A 17,214-nucleotide genomic window follows, 5' to 3' on the forward strand; every position below is an offset into this window, starting at 1 on the left:
TAATAGCAAATAAAGTTCCAAAAGGATTTTTGGCAAAATATACCTTAACTGCTACTTATCCTATTAATCGAATGACAATCGAAAATCTATTGAATGTGATCTTGAATGTGATTTTGACAATGATCAAAGTACTATTGATTTTGAACATAATGTTGATAATGAAGAGCAAACTCATAGGGATGTTAGTCTATAATATTCAAAAGGTACATAATCAAATCTTCCATGTGCATTAGAAAAATATTCTGAAGTACCAACCATAAGGTCATCCAGAATTTGTAGACCTCCTAAAAAAATTGTCATACGAATCTTTTTCACCTACATACAAGGCAATTATCGCATTAATACAATCATATGTAGAACTGTCATCCTATTCTCAAGCCAAAAATCATATAGAATGGGTAAAAGTCATGAAGGCAGAATAGGACGCATTAGAAAGGCTAACACTTAGACTATTCACGATATACATCTAGGTAAGAAAGCTATAGGTTGTTGATTGGTTTACAAAATCAAAACCAAGAGTGATGGAACTCTTGAAAGGTATAAAGCTCGATTAGTGGCCAAAGGGTATGCCCAGGAATATGGCATTGATTATGAAGAAACTTTTGCCCCAGTTGCTCGAATGACCACTGTCAGAACATTAATAGCCTTAGCTTTCATTAGAAAATGACCCATATTTTAGATGAATGTCAAAAATATTTTTCTCAATAAAAATCTAGTTGAAGAAGTATACATAGAAGCCTGACCTAATATTAGTATCCCTAAGGGTAAAACTCTTCGTTTAGAAAAAACTCTTTACGGACTTAAACAGGCACCAAAAGCTTGGTATGACAGGTTTAGTCATGTTATGCTTGATATTGGTTGTCAAACTTGTTTGATTGACACTGCTTTGTTTATTAAAAATTCTGATATAGGGATTATTGTTCTCCTTCTCTATGTGGATGACATGATCATCACTGGAGGCGACAAACAAGTAGTTGAAAACATCAAAACACTTCTTAAAACTCATTTTGAAATAACTAACTTAGGTTTATTAAGATATTTCTTAGGAATTGAAGTTGCTTATTCCCCTCATGGGTATTTGATATTTCAATCTAAATTTGTCTTTGATATTGTTTTCAGGGAGAGAATTTATGTCCAAAGAATTCAAAGACTATCTCAACTTACATGGCATCACACATTAATGATCTTATCCACACACACCACAACAAAATAGTTTGGCCGAACGTAAACATCGACACATCATGGAAACCACTAGGACTTTATTAATAACAATAAAGTTCTAAAAGGATTTTTGGCAAAATATACCTTAATTGTTACTTATCTTATTAATTGAATGTCATCTTCTTCTTTGAAAAATATAACTCCAATTAAAAAACTTGTTAACTTATCTCCTGATTACTCTAGATTAAGAGTCTTTGGATGCAAGTGTTTTGTTTTCACCAACAAAAATGACAAACTCTCTCCTCATGTGATTACTTGTGCCTTCTTAGGATATGCTGATAATAAAAAAGGCTATAGGTGTTTTGATTTTCAAAATGAAAAATTATATGTATCAAGAAATGTATCTTTCATGGAAAAAAAAAGTTTTTTTGAATTTGAAAAACCCAAAGAAGTCACTGAATATTCCTTTTAATATATTTGACTTCAAAATCCGATGAATGTGATCTTGACAATGATCAAAGTACTATTGATTTTGAACATAATGTTGATAATAAAGAGCAAACTCATAGGGACGTTAGTCTATAATATTCAAGACGTAGATAATCAAATCTTCCATGATAAAAAATATTCTGAAGTATCAACCATATGGTCATCCAGAATTTCTAAACCTGAAAAATTTGTGTCATACAAATCTTTTTCACCTACATACAAGGTCGTTGTCGCATTAATACAATCATATGTAGAACTGTCATCCTATTCTCAAGCAAAAAATCATATAGAATGGGTAGAAGTCATGAAGGCAAAATTGGACGCATTAGAAAAGCTAACGCTTGGATTATTCAAGATATTCCTCTAGGTAAAAAACCTATAGGTTGTCAATGGGTTTACAAAGTCAAAACCAAGAGTGATGAAACTCTTGAAAGATATAAAGCCTGATTAGTGGCCAAAGAGTATGCCCAGTAATATGACATTGATTATGAAGAAACTTTTGCCCCAGTTGCTCGAATGACCACTGTCAGCACATTAATAGCCTTAGCTTCCATTAAAAAATGCTCATATTTCAGATGAATGTCAAAAAAAAAATCTCAATGAAAATCTAGTTGAAGAAGTGTACATAGAAGCCTCACTTGGTATTAGTATCCCTAAGGGTAAAGCTCATCATTTAGAAAAAGTTCTTTACGGTCTTAAACAGGCACTAAAAGCTTGGTATGACAGGTTTAGTGATGTTATGCTTGATATTGATTTTTAATCTTGTATGATTGACACTGCTTTGTTTATTAAAAATTCTGATGCAGAAATTATTGTTCTTCTTCTCTATGTGGATGACATGATCATCACCGGAGAGGACAAATAGGGAGTTGAAAACATCAAAAAACTTCTTAAAATTCGTTTTGAAATAACTGATTTAGGTTTATTAAGATATTTCTTAGGAATTGAAGTTGTTTATTCCCTTCATGGGTATTTGATATTTCAATCTAAATTTGCCTTTGATATTGTTTTCAGGTCTGGAATTACAGATGATAAGAAAGTGGACATTCCAGAAGTTGTCAACATTAAAATGAGAATTGATGATGGAGAACTTCTTGATGATCTCACTCCTTACAGACAACTTATTGGAGCACTTTCCTATCTTTTCATTACTAGGCCAGATTTAGCACACGTTGTACACACAGCTAGCCAGTTTCAGCATGCTCCCACCTCTGTTCACATGGGAGCATTTTTGTGTATTATTAAATATATAATGTCCTCTCTTTCACGAGGCTTCTTCTTGTTTGCTTCATCATCATTAGATTTAATTGCCTATTCTAATGCTGACTGGGGAGGTGATCCCAATAATAGACACTCAACCACTGGTTTTTGTGTTTTCTTAGGTGAATTCTTAATTTCGTGGAGATGTCTCTCTCCTCCACTAAAGTTGAATATAGAGTCATGGAGGCCACGACAATAAAAGTAGTTTGGCTAATACGTATGCCAGATGACATAGGAGTTGAAGCAACACAAGCTTCAAGAATGTGATGTGACCACAAGAGTGTGATCTATATTGCCAGCAACCGAACATTTCATGAATGCACCAAACATATTGAGATTCACTGTCACTATGTCAGAAAGGAATATCTACATGGAACCCTTGATCTGCCATATGTTACATCAGAATATCAATTAACAGTATTCTTCACCAAACCTCTTGCTGCTCTCAGATTTCACTTTTTTTTAAACAAACTTTCGCTCATTGTACCGTAAGTTTGAGGGAGAGTGTTAAAATGTAAAATGTAACATATATAATATATATAATAATAATATAATATTAGATTATTATATATATATTATATTATATTGTTTTTTTATTTTCTTTTTTTTTTATTTGTTATCTAGTTCATTTAGAACTAGATACTATAATCTAGTCAAGTCCCAACTAGGACTTGACTAGAATATAGTCGTTGGACCTAGTTCAACGACTCTCAAGGAGAGCTCTAAAAGGGCTCTCCTTCACTCCTCTCCCTCTTGTATAAATAGGGGTGATCTCCCTCCATTGTAAATCAATGCTTTTTAAGCATTTCTTGTGAGAAATAAAAAATTATTATTTTTATTGTGTTCTTCCATTTATACTCTTTTATGGGTTGTGTTTGAGGTGTCTATTCTTTGAGAGCTTCTTGTGCTTTTGTGGAAGACCACAATTTCATTACAAGACTTACCGAACAATCTTGAGGAGTGTTTGAAGGATAGAAGCAGCCTCCAAAGGTGTAGTTTCAGATCTTAGCATCTCAATAGCCCTCCCAAGGCGACTACAGACAATAGAAACAGGGTCCTGAATTCTTTTCAGTTCTGGATCTCCATTCAACTTTGCCAAGTAATCTCCATTCCCTGCTATTTTGCATTCCTTCAAATTCTCTTCCACGGGTCTATCTATTTCCATGCACGATGAACTGGATGTTTGTTGCTCAGATAAATCATCTGGATCTGGTTCATCAACCGCAACACCATTTTCTTCCCGGGCACTATGTGCACGATCATGGCCAACACAAATAGCTGCACCTGTCTGAGAAATATTATCTGGATCTGGCTCAACCTGGACTTTTACTAAAGAATCATCTGGATCAGGTGCATGAGAAGAATGCTTTGGGAACAGATCTCCATGTACATTTTGACCATCCACTACAGTATTCACTGACTTGTAATCACCAGAATCATGTTCAGCTTTTCTGTATTCTGAAGAAAAGCTATTCTCCCTACAATCATCTGGATCAGGTTCCTCATCCGGATCTGGTTCATCAACCACAACAGCATTTTCTTCACGGGCACTACGTGCACGATCATGGCCAACACAAATAAGTGCACCTGTCTGATAAATATTATCTGGATCTGGCTCAACCTGGACTTTTACTAAAGAATCATCTGGATCAGGTGCATGAGAAGAACGCTTTGGCAACAGATCTCCATGTACATTTTGACCATCCACTACAGTATTCACTGACTTGTAATCACCACAATCATGTTCAGCTTTTCTGTATTCTGCAGAAAAGCTATTCTCCCTACAATCATCTGGATCAGGTTCCTCATCTGGATCTGGTTCATCAACCACAACAGCATTTTCTTCATGGGCACTATGTGCACGATCATGGAAAACACAAATAAGTGCACCTGTCTGAGAAATATTATCTGGATCTGGCTCAACCTGGACTTTTACTAAAGAATCATCTGGATCGGGTGCATAAGAAGAACGCTTTGGCAACAGATCTCCATGTACATTTTGACCATCCACTACAGTATTCACTGACTTGTAATCACCACAATCATGTTCAGCTTTTCTGTATTCTGCAGAAAAGCTATTCTCCCTACAATCATCTGGATCAGGTTCCTCATCTGGATCTGGTTCATCAACCACAACAGCATTTTCTTCACGGCCACTATGTGCACGATCATGGAAAACACAAATAAGTGCACCTGTCTGAGAAATATTATCTGGATCTGGCTCAACCTGGACTTTTACTAAAGAATCATCTGGATCGGGTGCATGAGAAGAACGCTTTGGCAACAGATCTCCATGTACATTTTGACCATCCACTACAGTATTCACTGACTTGTAATCACCACAATCATGTTCAGCTTTTCTGTATTCTGCAGAAAAGCTATTCTCCCTACAATCATCTGGATCAGGTTCCTCATCTGGATCTGGTTCATCAACCACAACAGCATTTTCTTCACGGGCACTATGTGCACGATCATGGCCAGCACAAATAAGTGCACCTGTCTGAGAAATATTATCTGGATCTGGCTCAACCTGGACTTTTACTAAAGAATCATCTGGATCAGGTGCATGAGAAGAATGCTTTGGCAACAGATCGCCATGTACATTTTGACCATCCACTACAGTATTCACTGACTTGTAATCACCAGAATCATGTTCATCTTTTCTGTATTCTGAAGAAAAGCTATTCTCCCTACAATCATCTGGATCTGGTTCATCAACCACAACAGCATTTTCTTCACGGGCACTATGTGCACGATCATGGCCAACACAAATAAGTGCACCTGTCTGAGAAATATTATCTGGATCTGGCTCAACCTGGACTTTTACTAAAGAATCATCTGGATCGGGTGCATGAGAACACTTTGGCAACAGATCTCCATGTACATTTTGACCATCCACTACAGTATTCACTGACTTGTAATCACCAGAATCATGTTCAGCTTTTCTGTATTCTGCAGAAAAGCTATTCTCCCTACAATCATCTGGATCAGGTTCCTCATTCTCTCTACTTTGACATCCAGCAGGCCTTGTGAACACCACCGCCCTTTCTGCCTGAAAGTTATCATTTACTTGAGAATCGTCAGGATCTGGTTCTTGGTTCTTGAGATCCACAAAATTCTCACAGCAACCATCAAACTCCCAATCCCATTTATCATCATTTTGCAGCCCTCTCAAGCCATCATCCTTTGGATCAGATACATGTATCTCCCCAAACATTAATTTTTGACAACCGAGTTCTTCACTCACTGAATCACAAACCTCAGACTCCATATGGACATTTGAGCTTCCATTATTTAACTGATTCCCTGATGTATTAACAGAAGCGCTCAACAAGTGACGATAAGCTGCTTGAACGGAAGAGGCACAAGCATCTGCTAGTTGATTCAAAGTTTCACCACCAAGCTTATGAGCTTTTGGGGTTATTTCATCAAATTCGTCTTCATAATCATACATTTTCTTATACCCAGCCAGCATTCGACTTCTTGATTTTGTCCAGTTCAGACTAACAGCTTCCTGCTTTAGCTGAAAAGGGAAAATGAAGGAGAATGTTAATGTCCAGGAGCTTGGAAATATATCTCCATTGGGAAAAGAAAAATATACCTGTCTATCTAGTGCAAAGAAATTCTCATCATGTTCTGAATACACCATGTGAGCCTGATAAGGAAACAAAAGGGAAAATTAAAAAGCATAAAAGAGTATTTGACAACAGAAAACATCCAAATCAGATATACACATAAGGATCTTTTGAAGGAAACGCATACAAGTTCATGTATCAATGTTTTCTCGATACTCTCATACTTCCTGAAGCCCTTAAGGTCATCGGTTCGCAGGCGCAGAGAAATCTCCTCTCCATGATTCTGTTCATTATATCATTTAAAGAAATATGGTGAAACCAAAAGAAAAGGCTCGCATCATCTGCATTTGTTACTTTATAGATTAAGTGTATTTCAACCTTGTTGATGCCAAGAATACAATTAGGACTGACACCCACGTAACCAACCAGGGACATTTCTGTCAAGATTCCTACATGCCAACGATGCTATGATAGAGAAGGAAAATGATTATCAGAAATGTCCGACAGACAAAATAATACCAGGAAGCTTAGAGCATCAGATACCTTGTTCATGATAGCAACAATGCCTGGATCACTAGCAAGCATATGCATTCTTAGTAATGCCTCCGTGGCTGGGAGATTCAACTGCAATAAAGGAACAATATTAAATACCCATTCTTATTGGATAGCAATGTCAGACCTTGGAGGATATGCAGCAAAGCAGGCCTCCATCAGTATATATTTGAAAAGGAAACAGAAGAAAAATCAAATCATCATATAGGGACGAACAAAAAGAAATTAAAGCTTTTCTTTTTTCATTCTAAAGCTTGCATAAGGTAGAATGATCGTGAATGATTGCATTGTGTAGTAGTAAATATACAAGAAATTCTGCAAGGAGGAAACCTTGGTCAAACTCAGCTCAAATCTAATGCTAGTTATCAGTGTACACACACATTTATCCTCAACCGCAATTCATAGCTATCTAAATTTTCAAATTAATGAATCAGCATCACAATGTAGCAGCAATATTTGGTTATCTAAGATAGAAGCAAGTCAGTAGCTAAATCCCAAAGCTTGTGCATCATGAACAAGAAGTTTTAACCAGAGTTACCGGAAGCGCCTAGGTAAGAAAGGAAGCGCACTTTGGAAGCGTGAAACGTCGCGCTTCCGAAATGCGCGGGGGAAGCGCCACTTTTAAATGGGAAGCACGCTTCCGGTGCGCTTCCGAGACGATTCCCGATTCGCTCCTAAGTGGTCCCACGCTTCCCACTTCCTAAAATTTTGAAAGTGCCTCGCTTCCCGCTCCCGCTCCCGCTTCCCGCTTCCTCAACTGGCAACCATGGTTTTAACCACCGAAAAATGGGAAGAAACCAATTATAAAGCAAATCGATAGCAAGGTGGCAAATGCAAAAGGCAACTCCATACGCTAGAGGAATCAACATTGTGACCAAGTAGTCGATGCTTTTGGTTTAGTTGAGTGAAATAAGCACAAGTAAAAAAGTGGGGAAAAAGTATTTATAGAAAATTTCAGACAAACCAAGAAAACATGCTATACGCATGTATATTAACTATATGTATACCAGACAAACATGATGTAGCGGGGACCACCATAGAGCCAAAACTTGGAAACATGTGAAATTTCTTTAGGTAAGAAAGTTATAGGATGTAGGTGGGTATTCAAAGTTAAAACCAAGAATAATAGAACTTTAGAAAGATATAAGGCTAGGTTGGTAGACAAAGGGTATATGCTCAGGAATACACGATTGATTATGAGAAAACCTTGCGCATGTAGCTAGAATGACAAGTGTTAGAACCCTCATAGTCGTAGCCTCTACTAAAAAGTGGTTGATTGTGATCATCGCAAAAAATTTTTTTTTTTCTCTTGTAATATTCTCTCTCTTCCTTCTCTTTTCCTTTTCCAACCTCTATTTTCCTCCTTTTTGAAGGGAGAAAAATAGAAGAGAGAAAAGGAAGAAAGAGAGAAGAGAGAAAGAGAGAGAAGAGGAATTTATTTTGCGGGTCTCACTTGACCTTGATTTTGAAAAATATTTTGAAATAACTCGCCTCCGTTTTGAAATATTTGCGGGAAAACTAGGAGACGGGATCCGCTCGTCGGTACGAGGTTCGACCGTTCCTGGCGCCTTTACCAGGGGTAATCGAACCAAGGGTCGAATTAATGCCTTTTGATTTGCTAAGAAATTATCTAAGTATTTATCCTAAGTCTAAAAATGCACAATGAATCATGCTGGTGCAAATGCAAAGATGTATGCTTTTTTAGAAAATGTTTTGAAGAATCCCCAAGTGAATCTGATAAAGTGAAGAAATGTTTTCTAACTTAGAACTTAAGATTAAAGTTCTAAGTTTTAGAATAATCAAGAGCTTGGGAAAATAAATCTGGAATTTGGGAATTGATCTTGAAGTCTTGAAAAAAAAGAGAATGAAGGAAATTTTCAAAGTCATAAATGGACTTTGAATTTAGAAGTTTTGAACTTGGATGAATATTTGGAATGGAATTGAATTCCAATTTTGAAGTTTTGATTTTAGAAGGAAATGTGGGAAATCTAAAGGAATTGAGGAATGGGATTTGTAACAATTGGAATTTCAAGATGAAATCTGAATCCAAGTTCTGGATTCTGAATAGAGTTTTGAGTTGATTTTTGGATTTAGGATCCGAAATAGGAACTTGGTTTGAATGAAATGGAATTGGCTTTAAGAATTGGAATTTAAAATGGAATTTGGATTTTGGAATTTTGAATGGAATCGGATTCAAGATTTGGAATCCAAGATGGTATTTGGATCTGAAATCTGAGATCCAAGATAGGGTTGGACTCTGGATCCTAAATGGAATTTTGGATCTGAAGTTTGAGATCCAAAGTAGAATTGGATCCTGGATCCTAAGATGGAATTGGATCTGAAAGCTGAGATCCACAATAGAATTGGGTTCTGGATCCTAGAGTGGATTTGTATCTGAAGTCTAAGATCCAAAGTGAAGTTTGAGTCTGGATCCTAAGATAAATTTGGATCTGAAGTCTGAGATCCAATGTAGAGTTGGGTTCTGGACCCTAAGATGGAATTTGGACCAGAAGTCTAAGATCCAAAGTGAAATCGGAGTCTGGATCCTGAGGAGGAATTGGATCTGGAGCCTGAGATCTAACATGAGTGTTGAATCCTAGGTCCTAAAATGGATTTGTAAATTCTGAAAATGAATCCAGAATCTCAAAGTTTAATTTGAACTTTGATTTTGATCGAAAATATGAATATAAAATGAATTTGGAATTTCAAAGTCAATTTGAACTTTGAAATTTGATTTGAATTTGAATAAAATGACTTTGAAATCTCAAAGTTAAATTGAACTTTGAGATTAAAAATGAAACTGAATTTTGAAAATGAAAAGGATGAATTGGATTTGATAAGGATCGAAGATAGATTGAAGAAGATATTAACATCACTTGGAGTTTTTGAAAAAGAAAGTTTTTGAAAATATGATGCAATTCTATCCTATATGATGAATGAATTTGAATAATTTTGAAATTGGAATTTGAAAAGCTATTTCATTCTTTAAATGAATTAAAATAAGATTGAAGATATAATACATCCTTGACTATGGTCATTGAATGTATTATATAATAATCTATGTTTAAATTCAGGTGAAGAATGGAACACATTTGGTGCTTTTATAGAATTTAAAATGAAATTAACCTTCAATATACCCTGACTATGGCCATTGGTATATATTTTGAGTTAATTTTAAGTTAAATTCTGATAAAAGAGGAAAATATTTATGGAAAACATGATGAATTTTGAAAATGGATCCAGTGTGGGTCCAGTATTATTTTGTAAAAGGTAAAAATGCTAAGTTTTGTCCACACCCTGACTATGGCCATTGATGTGGATCATCAACTTAGTATCAATTATCTCTTACTAAATGGTGCACGTGCCATTCGTGTTACCATTGTGAGAATTTGAGGAATGAAGGCAAAAAAAATGCATGAAAACAAACAATTTATGATGCTCATCCATTCTGCCTAAAACAGGAAATGTAAATTCTCATTCAAATCTAATTATTACAACTCATAAAATCAAATTTTTAACTTCAAATGATAACTTTATCCGCATATTTCCTGCAAAAAGAATTGAATTAGCTATAAAGCAAACTATCCGACATAGAGAAGAAAGAGAAAGAAAAGGAGAAAAAAAAAAAAAAGTTGAGTTTTGAATTAAAACTAAATGAATATGTTGAAGGAAAGAAGCATATAGATGCATATGATGATGGCATTCATACTCAATTAACAATATACATGATATATTAAAGGTACACCTCTATAGTCACGTGGCAAAACACAGGAATATATATATACCATATATTGTGAATATATATTCTGCACAGGGCCTAATGATGAGTTCTCAACAGTGGGCTTCAAGTATCACAGATATACGCATATATATACTCAGCAAAATGTCCATTGATGACCCTCTTGCTGTTGCTAAGACTTTACCGATGAAGAGATCTTTTCAAACCAGCAAGAAGGTAACCTTAATATCATAAATCCACTGGAAGTGCCAATCCAGCCTTATACTAAAATTTTCAGCCACCGATGAAGACTGATCATTGTATACAGCAGGTGTTGTACAGGTGATGCAAAGGCAAACCACCGACCCTACGGTGACATATTGGAGGTGTCTCCTATGAGGAGTGGACGCTCATATTCAAATAGGCAAATCAACTCATATTCACCAAATGATGCTATGACAGTATACAGGGTGGACGATACTATTAGCACAAAAAAAAAAAAAGGATGCAGAGATCTATAAACAAACATCTATGGTTGATTGATAACTGCAGAAATCTATATACAAGATGGTTTTATCAAAACTATATATGCTGGGGTTTGAAGTATGTATGCAGCAAGGTGTTTAAGTAGAGATGGACAATGTAAAGGTGTACAGGCTACAGTCAATAGGCATGAGTGGTTGCTATGGTTTTTGTGCAGTAGGAAGTGGAACGGAGGGAGGTTTTGTGAAGGTATGGTAGCTACTGTTGTAACTACAAAAAAAAGGGGGCGAGGTGCATCAAGTGTCATGGTAATGGTGATATGCTGCAACAAGGATTACAACTAAAAAAAAAAGAAAATGGCATCCAACATTATCATCGCTATGACATTTCTCAGATACATCATTGCATGGACAACAACCAACTTCCCTTGTTATGACACTGTTAGAATTTATATGGCAACATTTAGCAGAAATCCACAAAGATGTCTGTTCATGACATATCCCATCATGTCAAAATCCCCAATAGCCCACAAAGACAGCAGATACGAATTGCAATTTGTCATGGACAACAACCAACTTCCCTTGTTATGACACTGTTAGAATTTATATAGCAACTTTTAGCAGAACAAAGATGAGCAATAATGAATATGAAGATGGGGATAGAGAATCATGAGTTGGTATTTGGCCATATATATAAAAAAAAAAAAAAAAATGCTTCAGCACATTGCAAATATGGTCTCACGGCCAATCTTGGATACAATTCTTTTTAGCATATGAATCAAGTCATATTCAAGAACAAGGTTTGATTATGCGTACAGCAACCAGCAGAATATATAAAAATGGGGCAAACACCAATGACAAAAGGAAAAAAGAAAAAAAAATGAGCATCCGTGTGCCATTAACCACCTCAGCAGAAAGGTTTTCAGCCTTAAGAATCTATCCTGATTGATCCACAGGATCTCAGTCTACATGATCATGAGCTTTGAAGTTTGTGAGAGCAGAGCCACCTGTCCTGTGAATGAATTGATCATTTCCAATGTCATGGCTAATCTCTAACCTGAGCATCGGCTGTATATCTTCTAGTTTGCAAAGGCTGAACCTCACGATGATTCATAGTTCAGATGTTTGCTGGAGGCTAAAACCGCCTATCCTTATTTCATCTAAAAGAATTGATGAAGGATGAAGGCCATGTCGTGCATGAGTGTTGGTGAAGAGTTATGCAAATCATGACCATTAAATGATATAAACGTGACAGATAATGTGCGAGTGTGGGATGTTACAAAAAGATTCACGCCAGGCACATAATGTTGATGCCGCCTACTATAGGTGGAATTAATAAGAATACTGAAAATGGAAAAGAGATCAGGGAACAGAGAAACAAGAATGTTCATATAACAAAATAGCAATGAAACCATGGACCCTGAGTTTTATGAAGCAGTTACAAAAACGCAATAAAAAAAAAAAGAAAGAAAAAAAAAATGATTCTTAGGAGGGGAGAGGAGGGACAAAAGGATTGATTGGAATCTCTTGTGAAACACATCCGATCTGATACTGGGATCAGACCGGTGGTCATTCATAGGAAGCATTCCATAGGTGAAACGTAAATGGGATTGAAATAAAGTAAGCAGGGAATACAACACCCGCTGGAGTTTAAAACCTGGTTAAAAGGGGATTCGGGTATCACGATCATGGAATTAGGCGCAGTTGAACCAAAACAACAAAATAAAAAAAAAAACAAATGTAAAAGTAATAAATCTCATATTAGAAGAAAATGATATTGGAATTAACATATTCCTATTAATGTTGCATCGAGATAGGTTGCTCTGCTATAAGTAGACCATTCCTATCATGTATGCTTCAGAAAATAGATGCAGAATTTGTAATGGAATTTTATACTGAGAAGCAAGGAGGGAGGCGACTCTCTTACCTGTAGAGGAGGATGGGCGGCTGTCGCTTGCAGAGGAGGATGCTCGTAATGAATAAGTGGATGTAGATGATCTTTGATAAGAAGAAATAGTCCTCCAGAAGAAGCTTGAGGGAGAAATCGCTCGTGTGAAGAGGGATTTTATGGATTTTTTTTTTTTTTAGAGAAAACTCGATGGCGATGGATCTTAATCGATGCAAGGGGAGCGAAAGATGGATGGCGATCGTGGATGAAGTTGATGGATTGCAATGGCACCCCCGGAAAATTGTCGACTAACAGAAGCTCATGGATTGTGAGAGATGAGTTTTGATAGCTTGTAGATGGATGTACAGGAAAACCAGGGATGTTAGCCAAAAAAAAAATGGATCCCTCGAGAAGTGGTGGAGGTCTCTTCTTAAAGGGGCTGTGGAGGATTCGAGAGGGAGGTCGTTGAAGATTGAGGGTGGAAAACGACGATGGTTGTTTGAAGATTGAGGGCGGAGAGGAGAAGGAAAGAGGCGTGCGGGAGAGGGTTGTTGGAATTCTCTACTTTTTCCAAAAGGAGGCTTCCTTTTTAGGGAACTTTTGAAAAATGGTTATGAAAATGAGGTTTTCAGAAAATTGTATCACAAGGCTTAAAAATTCTTTGTTTTTCCTATAACTTTTCCCAATTTTTTTGGCTTTTCATGTCATTTTTCTATTTTTTTGTATTTTTAGAATAATCCTAAAGCTTTATGAGAAGTTAAGGATTTAAAACTAATTTTTTTGTGTTTTTGTAAAAATATTTACAAAAGAAAAAAAAAATTTCTGAGAATTTTTAGAGCTATTTTGAGAAAATTTCTTCAGAAACGGGTTTTGATCCGGATTTTTGGAGGTAATATGGATTTGAAGTACTGGATTCAGATCCAGAATTAATTTTGAATATAGCTTTATGAAATTTAATTCAGAAAATCTGAAGAAATGACTTGATTTTCTCAGAAAATGGGGTTAGGGGCAAAATGGTCATTTTTACAAAATTTTGGAAAATTTGGGGTGTTCACAGATGCTTCTCTTTGCTACTAAGCCGGTTGAAAGCTGAGCTTAGTGGCAAAGATAACACTCCAAATTTTAAAATGCCCCAGTCAGCAGGTCTGAACTGGGTGTGGAAGAATTATTTTGAAAATATGGCTTTTCAGGCTTTGAAACCTTATCCTGAATGGTTTTGGGGAGGCGAAATCCTCGAAAATGATATGATTGGGTAAAAAATGAGGAAATCGTTATGGGACTTTAGATGGAAATTCTGAAATGGTGAGAAATGAAAATTTTGATCAGGTCTCATGGGTGAGACAAGATGCTCTTTTTGGAATGATTCAGGTTTAGCCCTTAACCTGGATGGGACGAAGATATATCAAAAATGAATTTGGAAAGGAATACATGAGGACCTTGATGGGACATTTTGGAAAAAGGCCTTGTGAAATGAAGCCCGAGTAAAATCCTTTCTTGGATGGATATACAAAGCATGGATTACTAGATGGGAAGAGCCATGATGGGACTGGAAGAAATCATCTCATCCAAACGAGGGATCTCGTTGGAACGAGACTCAGGTTTAACCCAAACCTGCAAGGAAGATACCTCGCGAAGCGAGGTTCTGGGTTAACTCTTTATCTGGATAGGAAATCTACCATACGGATTTCTAAAAAATGGAGAAAGCACGATGGGACCTTCGGAATTTGGACGAACAAATCCGATAGGGGTTTTTGCGAAAGGAGGAAATATAGGGTTCCCTAAAGCTTTGAAAAGGGAGAAGAAATGGTGCGCCTCATTGCTGAGACTGAAATAGCTTTTGAAATCAAAGAATCTTTTGCAAATGGTTCAGGTTTAACCCTTATCCTGAGTGGGTCGTCCCTACGGAATTCTTTTAATGAGAAAACCGTGATGGGACAGGAAGAGATGCTTCCACTGGATGAGGCAACTCTTCTGGAAGATATAGACAACGCTAAGTTGCATCAAAATGGATATTGAATGTTTATTTCATTCTTGAAATGGCTAGAGAAATTTTGCCAATAGGATAAAATTATAGCTGATTCAAATGCTTGGAAATGTGCACGTATGTGCAAAAGATATGCCCTCTTTTACCTAGAGTATTTCCCCCAAATGAGGTTAACTCCTCAATTCTAAGAGTCAGATTCAAATTTTTAGCACTGATGATTTTCTTCAAGGAAGCTATCTATTTCCCTGATATGAGAATAGAAGAAATATTCTTAATTTCATAAAAGCGAGAAATGAAAAGATATTGATAAAAGAATTTTGCACAAGAAAAGATGACTTCTGGCAGCTTCGGCAGTTTGATATCCGGGTGTTTTTCCCACAATGATCTTTTTGCACTCTTTTGAGTCATTGGGCTTTCTCGGGTTTTTCTTATCATCCTTCATTTGGATGTCCTGACTTTTTCTCTTTTTAAAGGGAAGGGTACGTCACAAACTCCTTCATCTTGGAGATGCTCCGATCCTTCTTTTATCTTAGGGGTTCTATTGATCTCACTGGCTCAAAAGGTCTTTAGACGATAGCAGAAATCAAATATCTTTTAGGGTTTGTTGGTAGGTTCATCACACTCGCCTTCATCTCGACGGTGATCTGAACTTTCCCTGGAAGGATCCGTCACAAACTCCGTCATCTTGGAGATGTTTCAAATCTTCTTTGGCCCCGGGGGTCTACTCGCTTAATTCGCCTTCATCTTGACGACAATTGAGAGATCCCTTTTGCGGATATTTGATTGCAACTTTTAAACGAGAATGAGAAGGGATGGGTTGAGTGGATTCTTTTTATAGCTCAAGATATTTCCACTACCTGATTGTCAGAAAATCATTTTTAAAACATGCGTCATAGCCAAGATCAATATCAATTCTCTTCTGGCTTTTCAACATCATTGAATATTTCTTTCACTGATCATATCAAGGACATTTCTTACATCCTTTTGGTTATTCAACAGGAAAATATTTGAATTTTACCTCTTTTTCACAAAAAGTTTCACCTTTTTGGAAAGAAATAGTAGAGGTTATCTGAGGAAATTCTTTTTGTGTAGTCAAACTTTTTAGAATCAACTAATGCTTTTAGCAAATTGGCAAAGTTTTCACGAATCTCTTATGAAATAATCACTCAATATAGATTTTGATTAGACATTTAGCTGTAATTTAAAGAAATGGTGTGAGAAATCAGACTTTAGAAAACTGTACTGATAATATTAGGTTTTTGGAAATCCCGACCAGTTTATGAGAAACTGGATTTTTGATAATCCCGACCAGTGAAAACACTGGATTTCAAAACCTGACCAGTGAAAAATACTGGATTTTAAATCCCGACCAGTTATGAAAACTGGATTTCAAATCCCGACCAGTGAAAAATACTGGATTTTAAATCCCGACCAGTTATGAAAACTGGATTTCAAATCCCGACCAGTTATAAAAATTGATTTCAAATCCCGACCAGTTTTGACAACTGGATTTCAAATCCCGACCAGTTATAAAACTGGATTTTAAATCCCGACTAGTTGAAAAATACTGGATTTCAAATCCCGACCAGTTATGAAAACTGGATTTCAAATCCCGACCAGTTATAAAACTGGATTTCAAATCCCGACCAGTTGAAAAATACTGGATTTCAAATCCCGACCAGTTTATGAAAACTGGATTTTAAATCCCGACCAGTTGAAAAATACTGGATTTCAAATTCTGACCAGTTATGAAAACTGGATTTCAAATCCCGACCAGTTATAAAACTGGATTTCAAATCCCGACCAGTTGAAAAATACTGGATTTCAAATCCCGACCAGTTTATGAAAACTGGATTTTAAATCCCGACCAGTTATAAAACTGGATTTCAAATCCCGACCAGTTGAAAAATACTGGATTTCAAATCCCGACCAGTTTATGAAAACTGGATTTTAAATCCCGACCAGTTGAAAAATACTGGATTTCAAATTCCGACCAGTTATGAAAACTGGATTTTAAATCCCGACCAGTTATGAAAACTGGATTTTAAATCCCGACCAGTTGAAAAATACTGGATTTCAAATTCCGACCAGTTATGAAAACTGGA

General features: G+C 36.3%; 1 protein-coding gene across 4 annotated transcripts in view; it reads right to left on the bottom strand.

Moving 5' to 3' along the window:
• LOC149812064 (uncharacterized) overlaps positions 1–17,214 on the bottom strand; it is a 162,495-nt gene that overhangs the window by 15,615 nt on the left and 129,666 nt on the right. For 2 of the 4 annotated variants that reach the window (XM_089993726.1, XM_089993725.1), the window contains exons 6-8: positions 6,673–6,768; positions 6,512–6,565; positions 3,855–6,433 (exon numbers count right to left, since the gene is read on the bottom strand). In XM_089993726.1, coding sequence (XP_089849852.1) covers positions 3,855–6,433; positions 6,512–6,565; positions 6,673–6,768 — 2,729 coding nt within the window. Of the gene's footprint in view, positions 1–3,854; positions 6,434–6,511; positions 6,566–6,672; positions 6,769–6,863; positions 6,951–7,028; positions 7,110–17,214 lie in introns of all 4 variants that reach the window. The other 2 variants (XM_089993727.1, XM_089993728.1) reach the window with 2 other exon arrangements.

The sequence above is a fragment of the Nuphar pumila genome, chromosome 17 (genome assembly GCF_984573655.1).
Source record: "Nuphar pumila chromosome 17, dmNupPumi1.hap1.1, whole genome shotgun sequence".
Taxonomy (NCBI): domain Eukaryota; kingdom Viridiplantae; phylum Streptophyta; class Magnoliopsida; order Nymphaeales; family Nymphaeaceae; genus Nuphar; species Nuphar pumila.